The sequence below is a fragment of the Centropristis striata genome, chromosome 1, assembly GCF_030273125.1.
Source record: "Centropristis striata isolate RG_2023a ecotype Rhode Island chromosome 1, C.striata_1.0, whole genome shotgun sequence".
Classification (NCBI taxonomy): Eukaryota; Metazoa; Chordata; class Actinopteri; order Perciformes; family Serranidae; genus Centropristis; species Centropristis striata.
This window is the reverse complement of record NC_081517.1, coordinates 30,183,225-30,199,680: the sequence shown is the minus strand read 5'-3', so window position 1 is coordinate 30,199,680 and position 16,456 is coordinate 30,183,225. Positions and strand designations below refer to the sequence as shown.

The 16,456-nt window shown below is 44.1% G+C and overlaps 1 protein-coding gene across 1 annotated transcript; it reads right to left on the bottom strand.

The window, feature by feature from the left end:
• Positions 1-9,366: 9,366 nt before the first annotated feature.
• LOC131970894 (uncharacterized protein K02A2.6-like) lies at positions 9,367-10,374 on the bottom strand. The gene is made up of 2 exons (XM_059332236.1): positions 10,215-10,374; positions 9,367-10,088 (listed from the first exon to the last, which is right to left on the bottom strand). The coding sequence occupies exons 1-2, from the start codon at positions 10,372-10,374 to the stop codon at positions 9,367-9,369; spliced, it is 882 nt and encodes a 293-aa protein (XP_059188219.1).
• Between the last annotated feature and the right edge of the window lie 6,082 nt (positions 10,375-16,456).

Sequence of the window (16,456 nt, the reverse complement as noted above, 5' to 3'; positions counted from 1 at the left end):
GCGGAGTGACTCTCCTGGGCTGGTTGAAGACCAGACGTGCAGCCGCGTACTGGATCATCTGCAGAGGCTTGGTGGTGCACGCAGGAAGACCAGCCAGTAGCGAGTTGCAGTAGTCTTAACGCGATAACACAAGGGCCTGAACCAGGAGTTGTGTCAATTGCTCGGTCAGGTAGGGTCTGATTTTCCTGATGTTGTACAGGGCGAATCGACAAGATCGGGCAATTGAGGACACATGAACCTTGAAGGTCAGTTGGTCATCAATCATGACACCCAAGTTTCGTGCAGAGCTTGAGCTGAAGGTGGTGTTCTGTCATCCATGTGGAGATGTCCACAAGACAAGCAGAGATGTGGGCCAAGACTTTGGGGTCGTTTTGTGGGAAGGAAAAGAACAGCGAGGTTGCCATGATTAAGGATAATTGTGCCAAGTGAGGTGTAGTAAATTGAGAAGAGAAGGGGGCCTAGCACTGATCCTTGAGGCACCCCAGTGGAAAGGTTTTGTAGTTTTGACACTTCTCCCTTCCAAGATACTTTAAAAGACCTCCCTGCTAGGTAGGACTCGACCATCGGAGGGCAGAACCTGAAATTCCAAGTTCTGTGAGTGAAGAGAGGAGGATATGGTGGTTAACAGTGTTAAAAGCTGCAGAGAGATCCAGCAACAAAAGAGCTGATAATTGGCCAAATGCTCGAGCCAGGCGCAGTGATTCTGTTACAGACAGAAGTGCAGTCTTAGTAGAGTGACCCTGCTTGAAGCCAGACTGATTTGGATCGTACAGGTTGTTCTTGGAAAGGAACCTGGAGACTTAGTTCAAGACTGTGCGCTCCAGAATTTTTGAAAGGAATGGTAGGAGTGAGACAGGTCTGTAGTTTCCTACCTGTGTCGGGTCCAGTGATGGTTTTTTGAGCAGTGGAGTCACCTGCAACCGCTTGAAGGCGGTGGGAAACACGCCCACTGTAAGTGGGGAGTTGATAATGTGTGTGATTGAGGGGTTTACTGCCGAGAAAATGATTTGAAGGAGATTGGATGGTATCAGATCCAGTGGACAGGTGGTTGGTCGAGAATCCAGCACGAGCTAACATCCAAACATCGCACAAGCGAGTTCTGATGTTAGAGGAAAGAGGGTGTCGAGAGAGGAGGCAAGAGAGGAACAAAGAGTGTCTGTGGCCTCGTTAACACCAAGTGGTGAAAATTCCCTGGTTAAGACCTCGTTTGAGCGCTGGGTTGATGTAAGGGTCCAAAGGTTTTGACTAAAAGAGACCCATTTTGAAGGAACTTGAGTGTTCTCCAGCAGAGAGTGTGAACTGAATAAAGAAGTGGTCAGAAAGATGTAGGGGTGTGACAATCAAGTTTGCAGTGGAGCATTTGCCAGTCAAGATCAGATCGAGTGTATTGCCCGCTTTGTGAGGAGGGGTGCTGACCTGTTTGAGGTCAAAGAAAGACAGAAGAGACAGGAAGTCAGAAGCTCTCTCAGTGTTAATATATGCTTGTCTCCCATGACAATCAGTGGTGTCTCCTCATCAGGGAGAGCTGAGAGTAGCATGTCAAGCTCTACAACAAAGTTCTCAAGTTGGCACACTTGCGGTCGGTATGATGACAACAATTAGTTTAGCTGAAGATGTAACCCTCATTGCATGGTGTTCAAAGGAAGAGATGTTGCTGAGCAGAGACAGCTTGGTGAATTTCCAGCTTTTTGCAAATGAGGGCACTAGTGCTGCCAACAGATCTTGATGTGTGGGAAAAGATAGAGTCAGCAGAGAGTGCTGCTGACGTGGCAGTTTTTTCTGGGCAGATCCAGGTTTCTGTCAGAGCAAGCGCTTGTAAGTTCGATAGATTAACCTGCGCTTGGATGAATTTAGTCTTGTTTACAGCAGATTGGCAGCAGAGACGGCCCGCGCCTCCATGGGGCCCTAAGCAAAATTAGAATTTGGGGCCCTCTATTTCTGCCAATAATATTGATTGTTGATCATTCACACACCTACTATGAACTCATTGCGGCTCTGACAGTGTTGTTCACATTATCCTTTTGTCAGCCTGATATGTCTTTACATATTTAGGAGGTGGCCCAGTTAATAACATAAATAATACCAATGCAATAATAATACAAATAATACCAATGAATGAATGAATGAGGTCCAGGGTGTCAAATATGGTTGAAATGAAAAGTTCTCCTTAATAGGCAGTGGCCCTCTGATCACCTGCTCATTCCTGAATCTGAGAGGAAAGAAGATCACTCAGCTGGGTCAACTGGCGGAGCTGATGATGATCCATGGTGCCAAAGGGACGTTGTGTTGCTGAGGAAGTGACCAAAAATATGGACATTAATTACAGTTTTGGACATAATCATTAATCTCAGAAAGTTCTGCAGTACAAAGAGCAGTTATAAAGGGTGTTTCACTGTTAACTTACCAGATAGATCAGCTGTGGTTGCAGACACGGAGGGGACAGTGTGCACAGAGGATGGGGATGCAAAACAGAGCACTGTAGGTGATGGAGATTGACCTAAGAACTTACATATACACACATATTAATGAGATATTTCGACTAAATAAATTTCCCTCTAGGTGTAATTCTTATACTGAGAAATGAAATGTATACTGCATGGTGACAGTCTTTTCCTCACCTGATGCTTTACCCACAGTTGAGCGTCAGGATGTGGACTGGCACTGGGCTGATTCTCCAAAGTGTGCAGTGCTCCTGGTTGAAGTTTCACAGAACTTATGAGTTGATGTAATGAAGAATATGTTTATTTTACTCACATAAATTATCATGCTCTGCAGCAAACAGTTATATCTCAAATTAGTCTGATGCAAAACATATTGCTACTAAATGTTAGCAAAAGCTTTGTTTTGAAGGCCAAAGAAAAAGCCAACATAGTATTACTCATACAAACACATTAGCATGAATATTAAGCTATTTTACCGGCCAGTTAAAGATACATTTCCCTCCTTTTTAGCTAGCTGGCTAATTTGCTATTAAGGGCTACACAAATCTCTTTGACAAACATTCCATTACCAAGACATGCAAACATAACTTTATCTTGCCGTCTTCTCTCCTCTTCCTCTTTCTTCCTCTTTCTTTGCTCTGACTGCCACTGAAGGATATGTCCTTTTTTTGCGACATTGTTTTGCCTGTAACTACCTGTGCTTTGGATGAACAGTGCGCACTTCACGCCAGGAGGCACACATTACCAATGCTTAAAGAGAGGCAGTAAGAATCACTAGTCCTACATCAGCAGCAGCACTCTGTTGACATAAAACAAGGTTTTGTACAATAATATATCCTTGATGTATATATATATATATATATATATATATATATATATATATATATATATATGTGTAAATATATACATTTTTTTTCTTGTTTTTTGTTAATTGCTCTTGGGGGCCCCCTAGTGGCCCTCTTTACCCAATTCGGTCTTCACACAATGAGGGCTGACGCTACAGTGAAGCAGTGTCTACATGTACCAGGGCGGTTCACTGCTGGACCAGCCCTTTTGCGTCACTCAATCGAATTAGCCAATCGGTGGCAAGCGCGTCGTCACTTCTTTACTGACACAATATCTACAATTAGCCCTTAAGGTCCATAGACCCATAGTATATAAATAATGGACGTAGTCACCGTGATGTAGGGTTGCCAACTGTCCCTTGAAAAACAGAATTGTCCCGTATTTAGAAACAAAAGCACTCGTCCCGTATTGAGGTGAAAAGGGACGCACTTTGTCCAGTATTATTGTGACAGTCAAAAAATACTCAGTAAATGCCATGAAAAATGAATAACAGGACGATTTATATGTAAACTTATACGGTAAACTTGTTCCCAGGCCCCGTCCTGCTCTGTGACCAATGAGCTGACAGCATATTCACACACAAGTATGACGATACAGAATACGCTCATCCCATTGGTCAAGGAGAAGATATCGGGACCCAACAAAGCAGCATGCGTAGGTTACAACTAACAGACGCCGACACTAGTTTACGGGGTGATACACCTTCGAGCAGCAATGCCACTAGTACTCCTCCGAGAAAAAACCCCAGAAAAGGATGCAAAAATACTGAGGAATGGGAAAAAGGAAACACCTGGGTGGGAAAAAGTGCGTGATAACATCTATAAAGCGCACTGCACAGTGTCTCGGCGCTCTTTTTCCATAGCACATGGTGGACTGACTGATCTGAAACAACATGCTTGTGCCATCTGCACTTTAAATTTTAGTGCGCAATGACATTGCATTTTACGGTAGACCGTTTGTCAGCTGCATGACTCCAAAATAGCCATTCAATTGTATTTATGCTGCTCCAATAAAATAAATACATCAAATTGTTATCAGCAAACTCCAGTGCATTCTTGAAGTCCTCATGTGTTCATGACATGAATTTCATGCCTTTTTACTGAACCAATTTGAAATTATTGAATGCCAAAATCTTCCAAAATTGCCATTCAATTGCATACATTCTGTATTTTAAAAGCCAACAAAAGGAGGAAATCAAATTGTTGTCAGCAAGCTCCACTCCATCTTTGAAGAACAGGGCCTAATTGTTATTTTGTATTAAAGTGAATTGCTGGATAATAATTTGTTTTCCATGTATTCATGTCACACAAAAATATGCATCTAATTTAATTCAGGTTCGAGTCAAATCGTTAAAAAATTATTTCACTCACAAAAAGGGGCTAAAAAATTTCACCACGCCAGGATAGGGGAAGGCAATCGGGTCGGCTGGCCCTGCCACTGAGGTGTCCCTTATTTATTTTTTGGAGAGTTTGCAACCCTAGATGTCACCCATTGGTTTGTGGACTGCCTGTTGGAAGCATTGAGTTTAGCGTTACACTCATCACCATCTTGTTTTTTTGCAGCCAAACTTAGCACGCCCTACTGGAATTTTCAGTAGAATGCAGCTTAAGGCACTTCCTTGAGATTGCCGCCTGTTAAGGCCACAAAACAGCATGAAACCTAGACAAACTCGAACGAAAATACCACAAAACCTTACTGACCTGTCTCTGTCTCTTACATACAACACAATGCTTGTTGTTGACCCAATTACTGTCCAGGTAAAACAAGGTCAGGATGAGAATGGAACAAACACACACACACACACACACACACACATTGCATTGTTCAGAATGATTAGGCTGCTTAGGTCAGTAGGAGAACTGATTTGTTCTGGTCTGAGAACAAAACAGACAATAAATACATCCAGCTGTTCAATTTGAAATCATGCAGATTTAATAATATAACTTTCCAAATAGCCACCGCACCCTGCAGGCAAACATCAAAGCACACTGTTCACACCTTGCAGTCCACGACAAAAGGAGTACAAATCAAAAAGAGTTGACAAGAGCAACAAAAATAATTATCGTACTTCCTTCCTATCTCTCCGAACTCAGTTGAACCCCTTAGAGTTCACACCAATGTGTAACACTCTCTTTCTCTCTCTTTCTCTCTCTCTCTCTCACACACACACACACACACACACACACACACACACACACACACACACAGCACACACACACACACACACACACACACACACACACACACACACCTGTAAATAGTCTACCTTAGATGTGTGTTTTGTGAGCTTTGCTTTCCTTATTATGAATAAATGTCTTTTGGAGTAAACATGGTGTCCATTAGATTTTTATAAATGAATGAATGATGGTAAATGAAGTGCACTTATGTAGCACTTTACACTACACTCATTCACACATTCACACACACATTCATACTACTGGCTGAGGCTACCAGGGCACTGGTGCCACCTGCCACCACTGGGAAGTCATCCACACACTGATGAACGCAGTATCGGGAGCAATTTGGGGTTCAGTATCTTGCCCAAGGATACTTCAACATGTAGGCCGCCATGGTCAGGGATCGAACCACCACTCGCGACATCATCGCCAGAGTGTAGAGGGAGAGAAAAAATTGTAAAAAAATAAAATTGAAAACTGCGCTCCAGGCCGCAAATTCCAAAGCCAAAGCCAAAGCCTCATTGGCTCCCATATTAAAAACGCAGGAAGATTTCTGAAAAAGGAAGATGGAACAGTTTTTTTAGATCGCTCTAACAAAGCTATTTTTTCATTTTACTGAAAAAAACCCATATGTAGACGTTCAGGAAGAACTCAAGACACTCAAAGTGAAGTTGGATCAATGATAGGTATTATGGTTTTGCCAAAAATGCTTTCTGTTCGAGGCCAGAAAGTCTGTCCACCTCTGGCTGCGGTCACTCTTCCGGGACATTGGCAGGTGTCAGTTAATTCTGGTGATTGCTTTGATCTGATTGCCTTTGATCTTTGATGTGATTACAGTTACAGATACACACACACACACACATGCGCGTAAGCGCGCACACTCCTCACACATGCATACACATGCTTCAAACACACGCATGCACACGCGCGTGCACACACACACAGGTAATTTTATGTGATTTTAATTACACACACACACGTTTTGAGATTAAGGGCATAGTTTGAAATCTCTGAAGAATCTCATCATAGTGTACACACACCGGCAGTAGCCCCCGTGGCCCTTTCAGAATTTCCCCAGAGGAAATTTTCTAGTTGTTAATTGTTAATTGTATTTTGATTATTAGTGGGTATTTGCCTAATTCTGCCCTGCATGCATTGTTTGTGGCCTTCCTCTGGACATGTAGAAGTATTTTACAGAACACTGCATGCAGGATCTCAATGGGGTGTTTATCCCACTGAGTAAATTCTTGTTTTGTAAGTGGACCCCACACCTCACTGCCATAAAGTGCAATTGGTTCAATTACACATTCAATTAATTTTGGCCAAATTCGAATTGGTATTTCAGTTTGTATATTTTTCTTTATAGCATAGAAAGCCCGGCATGTTTTCTCTCTCAGCTCATGAACTGATCCTTAAAGTGTCCAGTTGAACTTAAATTTATTCCTAGATAAATATAATGTGTGCAGTACTCTACCTGCTGTGGCCCAATGGAGAACTTGGGGAGAATGTCTTGAGATCTGGATCTATTTTGGAAGATCATTATTTTGGTCTTTTTGGGAGATCCAGGCTCTGCTGTAGACCTTGTGCTGTGGGGTACAGCAGCCAGGTCATCTGCAAAGAGGAGGCACTTCACCTCCTCACTATGGAGACTGACACCCGGTACTGAGGACTTTTCTAGGGTAGTTGCTGACTCATTTATATAGATGTTGAAGAGTGCAGGGCTGAGGTTGCAGCCCTGACGGATGCCTCGTCCTTGGCTAAAGTATTCTGTCCTCATTTTACCCATTTTTACACTGGACATGTTGCCAGAATACATTGATTTAATAATGTCATATGTTTTACCCCCTATACCACTCTCCAGAATTTTGTAGAATAATCCAACATGCCAAATAGAATCAAAAGCTTTTTGGAAGTCAATAAAACAGGTATACAATTTGGTTTTATACTGGTTTATATGTTTATCAATGAGGGTATGTAGGGTGTAAATATGATCGGTTGTTCTGTGTTTTGTTATGAATCCAAATTGGCTTTTGCTCAAGACATTGTGCTCGGTAAAGAAGTTCATAAGTCTAGTGTTCATAATATTACAGGAAACCTTCCCCAGGTTACTGTTCACACAGATGCCTCAGTAATTATTAGGTTCAAATTTGTCTCCGTTCTTATAAATTGGGGTTATAAGTCCCAGATTCCAGATCTCAGGAAAGAAACCTACACTTAGAACCAAATTGAATAGTTTTAATACGGCCAATTGGAATATTTTGTCCATGTTTTTTAGCATCTCATTCAGGATGCCGTCAGGCCCACAAGCTTTTTTTAGTTTTGAGGCTCTGCAGTTTCTTCAGGACTTCCTGCTCAGTAATTGGTGAGTCTAATGGATTCTGATTATCTTTTATTGCTAATTCTAATTGAGTCAACTTCTGATGAATTTGAGATTGTTGTGTGTTTGCATTAGTTTGAACAGTGTGATACAGGGTTTTAAAATGAGTGGTCCATATATCACTGTTTTATATGGCCAATTCTTGGTGTTGAGGTTTGTTTAGATTTTTCAAGTGTTGCCAAAAGTTGTTTGTGTTGATTGCCTCTTCAATTATTAGGGCCTCGGGGCAATCGCACCGAGCACTGGTCCCATACAGCAATAGCTGTAGGGACCAGTGCTCGGGGCGAACAGCACTACTGTGGATTTCTTCTTCTTCCTCTTCCGGACGCAATTTCGTCCCGCTACTAGTCCTACAACTTGAAGAGTTGCAGGACAAATTATATATCAAAACGTGCGGTTTGATCGGGATCGGTGTGCTATTACTTTTCTCTACAGAATACGAATTTTTCGCGACATAAGTCGCGAAAAACTGCCCAAAATTTTGCATTGAAATGAATGGGACGGCCGACAAAAAATGAGCGAAAAAGAACAATAATTGGAGATTTTTAAACGTCTACTTCTCCGGCATAATTTCACCTAGAGACTCCATTTAAACTTTAAACAGCAGACACAAGTATTGTGTATCGGTATATTAATCCACGTTTCGATAGGTCATATAGTTTTTTATCAATCCCTGTTCAATGACCATGATCATTTTTGGAGAAATTCTGGAGACTACACAAACTTCACAGATCCAACGTGACTTTTATCTCACACACGAGCAGGCATACATCGCGAAGTAACATCGGATATACAGGAAGTGACATAATTCCCTTTAAGAGAAGAAGAACAGACCTTCCCTAAGCACTTTCTATGTTTACAAGGGTGACCTCTGGTGGCCAGCTGACCAACTTAAGTTTGCTTACAACACTTCTCCTTCCTTAAGTTCTAATTTTCCCCTTTAAGTACTAACATGGAAAACATCATAACCGTGGCTTAAAGTGCTATTTCCACAATTCTTAACACCTGTAAATATAGCAAAGTTAACGGGCAATATAACATTCAAACTTAACATACTCCATCACAGAATTAGTCTCTCAGGAGGTTTTCTCATACGCTGCGACCTCCGCACCACCTCTGGAGATCCTGGAGGCACCGCTGATGTAGGTGCTTCAGGTGTGACTGGTGCGAGGAGACTGCCTGTTGTCCGGGCCTAAATATTAGAGTGTCCAGCCCCTCTGAGAGCCACAGCAACATCTCCTTGGGTCTCTCTCTCTGGAAGACCCACTTCCACAGCCAGTGGTCCCACTGGATACTCACTGGACATCTCTGTCTCAGGTCCTGTGTCATGTCGCAGGCGCACATGGTCTTGATGTCTGCGGAATGTACGACCATCAGTCAGCTTAACGACATAAGACACTGGCCCGCTCCGCTTGAGAATAACTCCAGGTAGCCACTGCTGGTTGATGCTGCTGAAGTTCCTTGCATAAACACAGTAATTTGGTTGTAACTGTCTGTCACATGCACGTCGATCATGCCTTTCTCTCTATTTTTCCTGCTTCTCCACCACTTTCACGTCTGGACGCAGCAGGTCCAGTCTTGCCTTAGGCCTATGCCCCATCAGCAGCTCCACTGGCGTGTGTCCAGTTGTGGTCTGTGGTGTGAGTCGATATTTGAACAGAAACCGTGAAAGCTGAGTGCTGAGAGAATCTCCTGCCATCCTCTTCAAACCCTCCTTCGCGGTCTGCACAGCCCTCTCAGCCAAGCCATTCGTGGCTGGGTGAAAAGGAGCTGTCCGAGTGTGCTGTATGCCATTCTGGTGCATGAATTCACTGAACAGCTCACTGGTGAACGTCGGGCCATTATCAGTGACCAGTGGGTCTGGCAATCCGTGGACAGCAAACACCTGCCTGAGCTTGTCGATGGTTGTGGGAAATGTGATATTGCTCATGATGTGGGCCTCAATACATTTAGAATGTGCATCCACCATTATGAGAAACATTTGCCCCTTGAACGGCCCAGCAAAGTCAAAATGTAACCTAGACCAAGGGCGGTCAGGCCACTCCCATGGGTGCAAAGGAGCAGGTGGAGGCATGTTCTGATTGGTCTGACACTGCGTGCATGTTTTCACCTTGTTCTCTAGATCCTGATCCAGTCTCGGCCACCAGACATAGGATCTTGCCAGGCTCTTCATCCGCGATACACCTGGATGCGTCTCATGTAATTCTTCAACAATCTGTGTACGGCCTGGTTTCCCATAATCATTTACTAAGCCCAAAAATTATCTGAGCTCAGCAACACACTAAGGGCTTGGGGCCTCTTTAATAGCTCTCACCTTATCCTCTACTGGGCGGAGTCCCTCAGCTGTGATCCTGTGCCCCAGGTAGGTCACACTTGATGCCAGGAACACACATTTGCTGCGCAGCCCTGCTTCTGAGAGCCTCCTCAACACCTGCTCCAGGTTAGCCAGATGTTCCGCCTCTGTGGCCCCTGTGATCAAAGTATCATCCAGGTACACCGCAACATGCGGAATCCCCTGCAACAGTGTGTCCATTGTTCGTTGGAAAATGGCAGGGCTGGACGCCCACTCCAAACACCAAGCGATTGTATTTAAACAGTCCCTTGTGCGTGTTGATGGTGACATACTACTTTGACTCCTCGTCAAGCAGCAGCTGCTGATAAGCCTGGCTCATGTCCAACTTTGTAAAAAACGTACCTCGATAGGGTTGCGAACAAGTCCAGTGGCACAGGCTCTATTATGCCCAGCTTCTGCAAACGGTCCAGCTCTTCTTCAACTTTGCCTTTCATGGCGTAGGTGACTGACCAGGGCTTGAAAAATCTAGGTGCAGCTTCAGGGTTCACTTGGAGCTTAACTTTAACCCCCTTGAGTGTTCCCAGCTCCTCCCTGAACACTTGCTTGTACCGCTGTGAAATGTCCTCTGTTGTACATGCATATTTTATCGCATGCCAGTTCAGACGGATTTTGCTAAGCCAGTCACGGCCCAACAGACTGGGGCCGCTCCCCTTGGCAACCACCAGCCCGCCGTTTGCCTTCTGACCCTCACCTGAAATGTCCACATACAGCACCCCCAAATGAGGAATGGGCTGGCCTGTATAAGTTCTGAATTTGAGCCTTGATGGACTGAGGGGACGCAGGTCAGACCCCCACGTCCGTCTGTAGGTCTCCTCACTGATGACAGATGCAGTAGCCCCTGAATCAATTTCAAACTTCATGCCCTTCCCTCTGACAGTGATGGTAGCATAATAGGGCTCAGGTGGTTCATTGTCCATTTCCACCACAAACAATTTATAGGAGCATTCAGCCTCTTCGTCCAGGTGGTGTGTGGCTGCCTGAGACTGATTCGTTTTTCCCAGCCCCGGCTTCCCCCTCCCTTTTGACCCTCTACACTTTTTAGCCAAATGTCCTTTTTTGTTACATGTATGGCAGACAGCATCTTTAAATTTACAGTCATTAGCTGTCCCAAAGTCACAATGCTCTGACAGCTGTCGTAACTCAGCAACAAAAGTGGATACAGACTGGCCTTGCTTCCTGAAATGGCTATGGAACTTGAACCTCTGGACTATCACAGAAGGTTTGGGATTGTGGTGGTTCCTCACCGGTGCGGCGAGTTCATTATACAGAATTTCCCCTGGTTTCTGCGGTGTGGCCAAGTTCCTTATCAGATTCTAAGTCTTTGCTCCACACGCACTCAGGAGAATAGAACGCTTTTTAGCCTCATCCATTTAGTACTCAGTCCAGTCCTCGTTTCCCTCCACAAATTCCCCGACCATCCTACATGTAGCCATCCAAACTCGAACTCCGATCCCAGGCAGCTGTCCTGCTGCCACCGGCACCTCTTGCCTCTCCTCGCGCTGCTCCGCAGACGGATCCAGCCGCTGGAGCCTCTCGTCCTGCCGCGTCTCTTCTGCGACCTGTGTCTCCTCCATCTAGTGCTGTCCGTCCTCAGCCTTGCCGCTCACAGACAGCTGCCTAGCTTGTTAACTTGCACACTTTAGCCTAGCTATGCTAATAAAAAAACAAAACGGTGATGCTCACGTCGCCAAAAATCAGTTCACCTCGTCACCAAAAATATGGTTACTTATGCACTAAATGAAAGGAGACTACGCGAACTTCACAGATCCAATGTGACTTTTATCTCACATACACAAGAGCAGGCATACATCACAAGGTAACATCGGATATACAGGAAGTGACATAATTCCCTTAAAGAGAAGAAGAACAGACCTTCCCTAAGCACTGCCTATGTTTACAAGGGTGACCCCTGGTGGTCAGCTGACCAACTTAAGTTTGCTTACAGCACAAAGGAACCCAAGGCAGCTTCATTGCCTTGCACCATGACTATATCATTCTGATAGAAGTTGATGGTCAGTATCCTTCTCTCTTGGCACTTATCTTCATCCTCAAAGATCTGGATTTGTCTCCCCTTGCAGATTCCTCTCTTGATGTGAAAGCTGTAGTCAGGGCCACCTTAACCTAATGTTAGGCCCCGGGGCTGAGAGATTTGTAGGCCCCCCATCCCCTCAATTTATAGAGTCTCATTTTTAAAAAAAGCGTGATATCTAGGTAATCTACATCACAAAATGCATTAGTTTCTTTCGAGACATACAACAGTGAGTTTTCCCTCTTTGAGTCAGAAAACACAATAATATTGTTATTAACATATCACTGAGCCCACTTGAGAATAAACACAAGACACTTTATTTAACAACCACACACAGCAACTTATGGTGATAATAAAACCAAAATGTGTGAAAGGATGATTTTAAACATTATGAAAAATATCACCATCCATCACCTGTCTGCACAAACATTGATAATAACTTATTAACTTAATAACAACAGCATAAGCATAAGAACAGCAACAGATCAAAGTAGGAGCCTCTTCTCTGGCCTCAGTGGGCCCTGTGAACAATCACATGCACCTACAAAGACACACAAACACACTCCATTCAGCACCATGGATAGCAACATGGCCTAATGCCAGGTACCAAAAAGATTAAACTGAGCAACATTAATAGAAGGTTTGCAGTATAATCTAGACAAACATCTAAGCAAATATGCATTTCAAAAACAATGCACAACCACAACAATTTAAAACCTGCACAAGCTATAAATACAGCACTTTCTTATCTTTTTAGAAGTGCTTTCGTCTGGCCTTCTTTGAAGAAAAGGCCCTGATTATGTCCTTAAAATCCAAATCACGAAGGATGTCGTGCTCAATAGACATCAGTGTTAGATGACTGACTCGGTCTTGCTGCATGCTTGATCGCAGTCTATTTTTCACCAAGCCCAGTTTGGAGAAGGACCGTTCTCCGCTTGCATTGGTCACTGGCATAGTCAGGAATAGCCGTAGAGCTATGTCTGTGTTTGGAGTAGTTTTCTTCTTCTTAAGAATTTCAGTAACTCCACTGCAGACGTGCTCGTCACATTTTCATCCTGTACAAATTCTCTGAACTGTACCACCTCCTCCACAAAGTCCTCTTCCAAGTCACTGTTGTATTTCCTCTGCAGGCTCAATGCTGCTGAGCGGAGGTCTTGGTGGGAAATCAAGTGCAACCCATTTAAAAACCCGAAGTTTTCACACACATCTTTGTATGACTGGTACCTTCTGTCCAGTTCTGACACTAAACGGTCAATGACAGAGAAATACACAGATGTACAGGAGCGTTTGCGGCCTAATAGCTCGCACTCAGGCTCAGATGACTCATCAGCCTGTCTCTTTCTTTTTTTCTGTCGCTGGGTGTCTGCTTTGTACTCATGAGACACAATGGAGGACATGTTCCTTGCAGCTGTCTCAAAGCTATCAAACTGATCCCGGAGGCCTACTACATATTCATGCAATGACCGAACCAGATCCATAGCATTGCACAGATCCAATTCCACCGCTTGCAGTGCAGTACTCACACCCTGGAAACGTTGAAGGACGGCATTCTACATGTTGCACATTAATGCAATTTCCAGTTTGTTCATCTTTTTGTGCAGTGCCCTAGCCTCCTCTCTTGTGCTCAAATTCTGGTGCTCATCATCAGCAATGTTGAGTAATGACTGCTGGATCCCTGCGTGGTTCTGACATAGGGCTTTGGTTGTGACAGCATGCGCTTCAAAGCGATTTCAAAGTCTCTATTCTTTTATTATCATTGGGCTGCAACCCTGCCCTGATCATCTGCCAACGTGAAGTGGTCTTTGATAAAAAGTTGAACAAAGCTTGTACAAAACTGAAAAACAGTCTCCTCACAGCAGTTCACACTGTTGACCCCCACCAGGTTTAGGGTATGTGCTGCACAGGGAACCCACTGTGCCAATGAGCTGATCTGCTTGATGCGGGCCTGCACGCCTTTGTAGGCTCCTGACATATTATGAGCATTGTCATAACATTGTCCTCTACAGTTATTAATGTCAATGCTCATCTCCTCTAAAACACTAATAACTGCGTTGAACAGTGCTTCTCCTGTGTGGCTTTCAATAGGGAGGAACTTTACAAAGCGCTCCTCTATACAGCCCTCTGGTGACACGTATCGCAGGATGAAAGTCAGCTGGTCCACATGTGTGATATCTGGCGTGGAGTCCACACTGATAGCAAAATACTTTGCCAGTTTCACTCTGCTGATTACTTCCTCGAGAACTTTCTGTCCCATCAGCTGTATGAATTCCTCACACACATTCAGGGAGAGGTAGGATGGGGTTCCTCTGCCAGCGTTTCCATATTTTTCAATATGAGCCTTTAAAAAAGGATCAAACTGGCTGATCAGCTCCATGCATCCCAAATAATTGCCATTGTCGGTGTCTCCAAATCTGTGGCTGTCATCCCTGAAAGCAAGTCCCCGTTCAGCCAAAAACTTTACAACAGCAACAACTCTCTGTAGAACGTGTGTCCAATATTCACATTCCTCATTGAACTGCTTTTTGAGTTGTGAGTCCACTGTCCCACTGTCAGCTGCCTGATTGATGTAAGCAATCATGGCTTTTCTGTGAATGTCACAGCTTTCATGTTCTGCTATACGATGATTAGCATGTTTCCAGTCACAATAACCACCTCGAACAAATGCTGATTTTTCCTTGTTCTCGCCAAATATTTTGCATGCAAAACAAAACACAGTACTTGCTGATGGTGAATAACAGAGCCATTCTCTGGGCACACACTCTCCGTTACTCAGTTTGCGTTTAAAATGCATTTTTGAGAAAAATCTTCTCTGCCGTTTATACTGGCGTTCCGATGCTGACGTGAGCGTCTTTATTTTGACAGGACTCCGGTCCCATTTTCGCCCAAAAAGCGCGCACTTTTGGGTCATTGTTGTTTCCCCAGCGGCCCGGGTCACTGTTGTACGGGTCATCTGACTCGTCTCGGTCTCCCCCTGACTGGTTTGCAGCCTGGTCCTCTCTCTGGGGCTCGTGTGCTCCCTCCTCCTCCTCCCCTCCACTGCTGCGGGCGGTCCCCTGCTCCTCTCCCGCTACATCCACCTGCGCATCCACCTCCACTCCCTCCGGTGTGTGGGACAGCGACCTTCCTCCAGTGCTGGGTCCATGTTCAGCAGAAGCTGGTTTAAAAAATCCTGTGAGCTTTGGGATGCTCTTTAGTATTTCTTTCTCCCGTACTCCTTCTTGAACAGTTTTTTCTGTTCTGGGAACCACTCTCAAACGTTCTCCCCGACATTTTCCACTTAATTTTTCCACTCAATCTATGATTGACAGTCATAGAGGGACACGCCCCAGAACTAACTATAGACATTCTGATAGGTAAGCCCACCCGCCATAGGCTATGGGGGCACGTGGGTCACTCCTAATTTAGATCAATCAGCAGCCCCGTAAGTTACGTTACATTGCGTGACGTAACGTGCGATTAGAGTGATTGACAGAAAACCTGACAAGTTACAAAACAATGTGACCTTTGGGAGGCCCCTTAACTTGGGAGGCCCCTGGGCTTCAGACCAGGTAAGCCCGTGCATTAAATCGGCCTTGGCTGTAGTGCTTTGATATGGCTGTATGCCATGCGGTGGTATGCTCGGTTTAGAACAGCAGGTTGGTTATAACACCTGTGTTATTATGGCGGTCAGCATATACAGTCTCTGTATATTTCCTTTGGATCCTATGTTTTAACTGTATTCTTCCATTTTCTGATTTGATCTCCTCAGGGTACTCAAAAAACTGTTGGAGTAGCATGTCCCTTACTACTGCTGTAGCTTCAGTTGCTATGTTGCTATAGCAACCAAGCAGCTGCCAAGGTAGTAGAGATTCTACTGTAGCTAGCTAACAAAAAACGATTTTTAAAACACAAAAACAACATAAGAAAAATCAAAAATACCTATAAAAATATAATTTCTTAGTTAGCAAGTAGTCAACAAGTAAACTTCTCTGCCTTTCTTGTTGTTTAATGATATTTTCCCACCTGGTTCCTTGTGGGAAGCTGAGGCTCACAGACTGGCAGTTGACAGTTGGTTAGGTAGCTGCTAGCTAGCTACGTTTGTCAGTTGGAAGGAATAAAATAAAAATAGACCTACATTGAGGTTTCCAAGTCAAAAAAATGATAGAATTTTTTTTAGAAAAGTATTACGAAGGTATTCCTCTTGTTTTTGATGCTATCTCTCTTGACAATCAAAAAGTCCAACATCAAATCAAG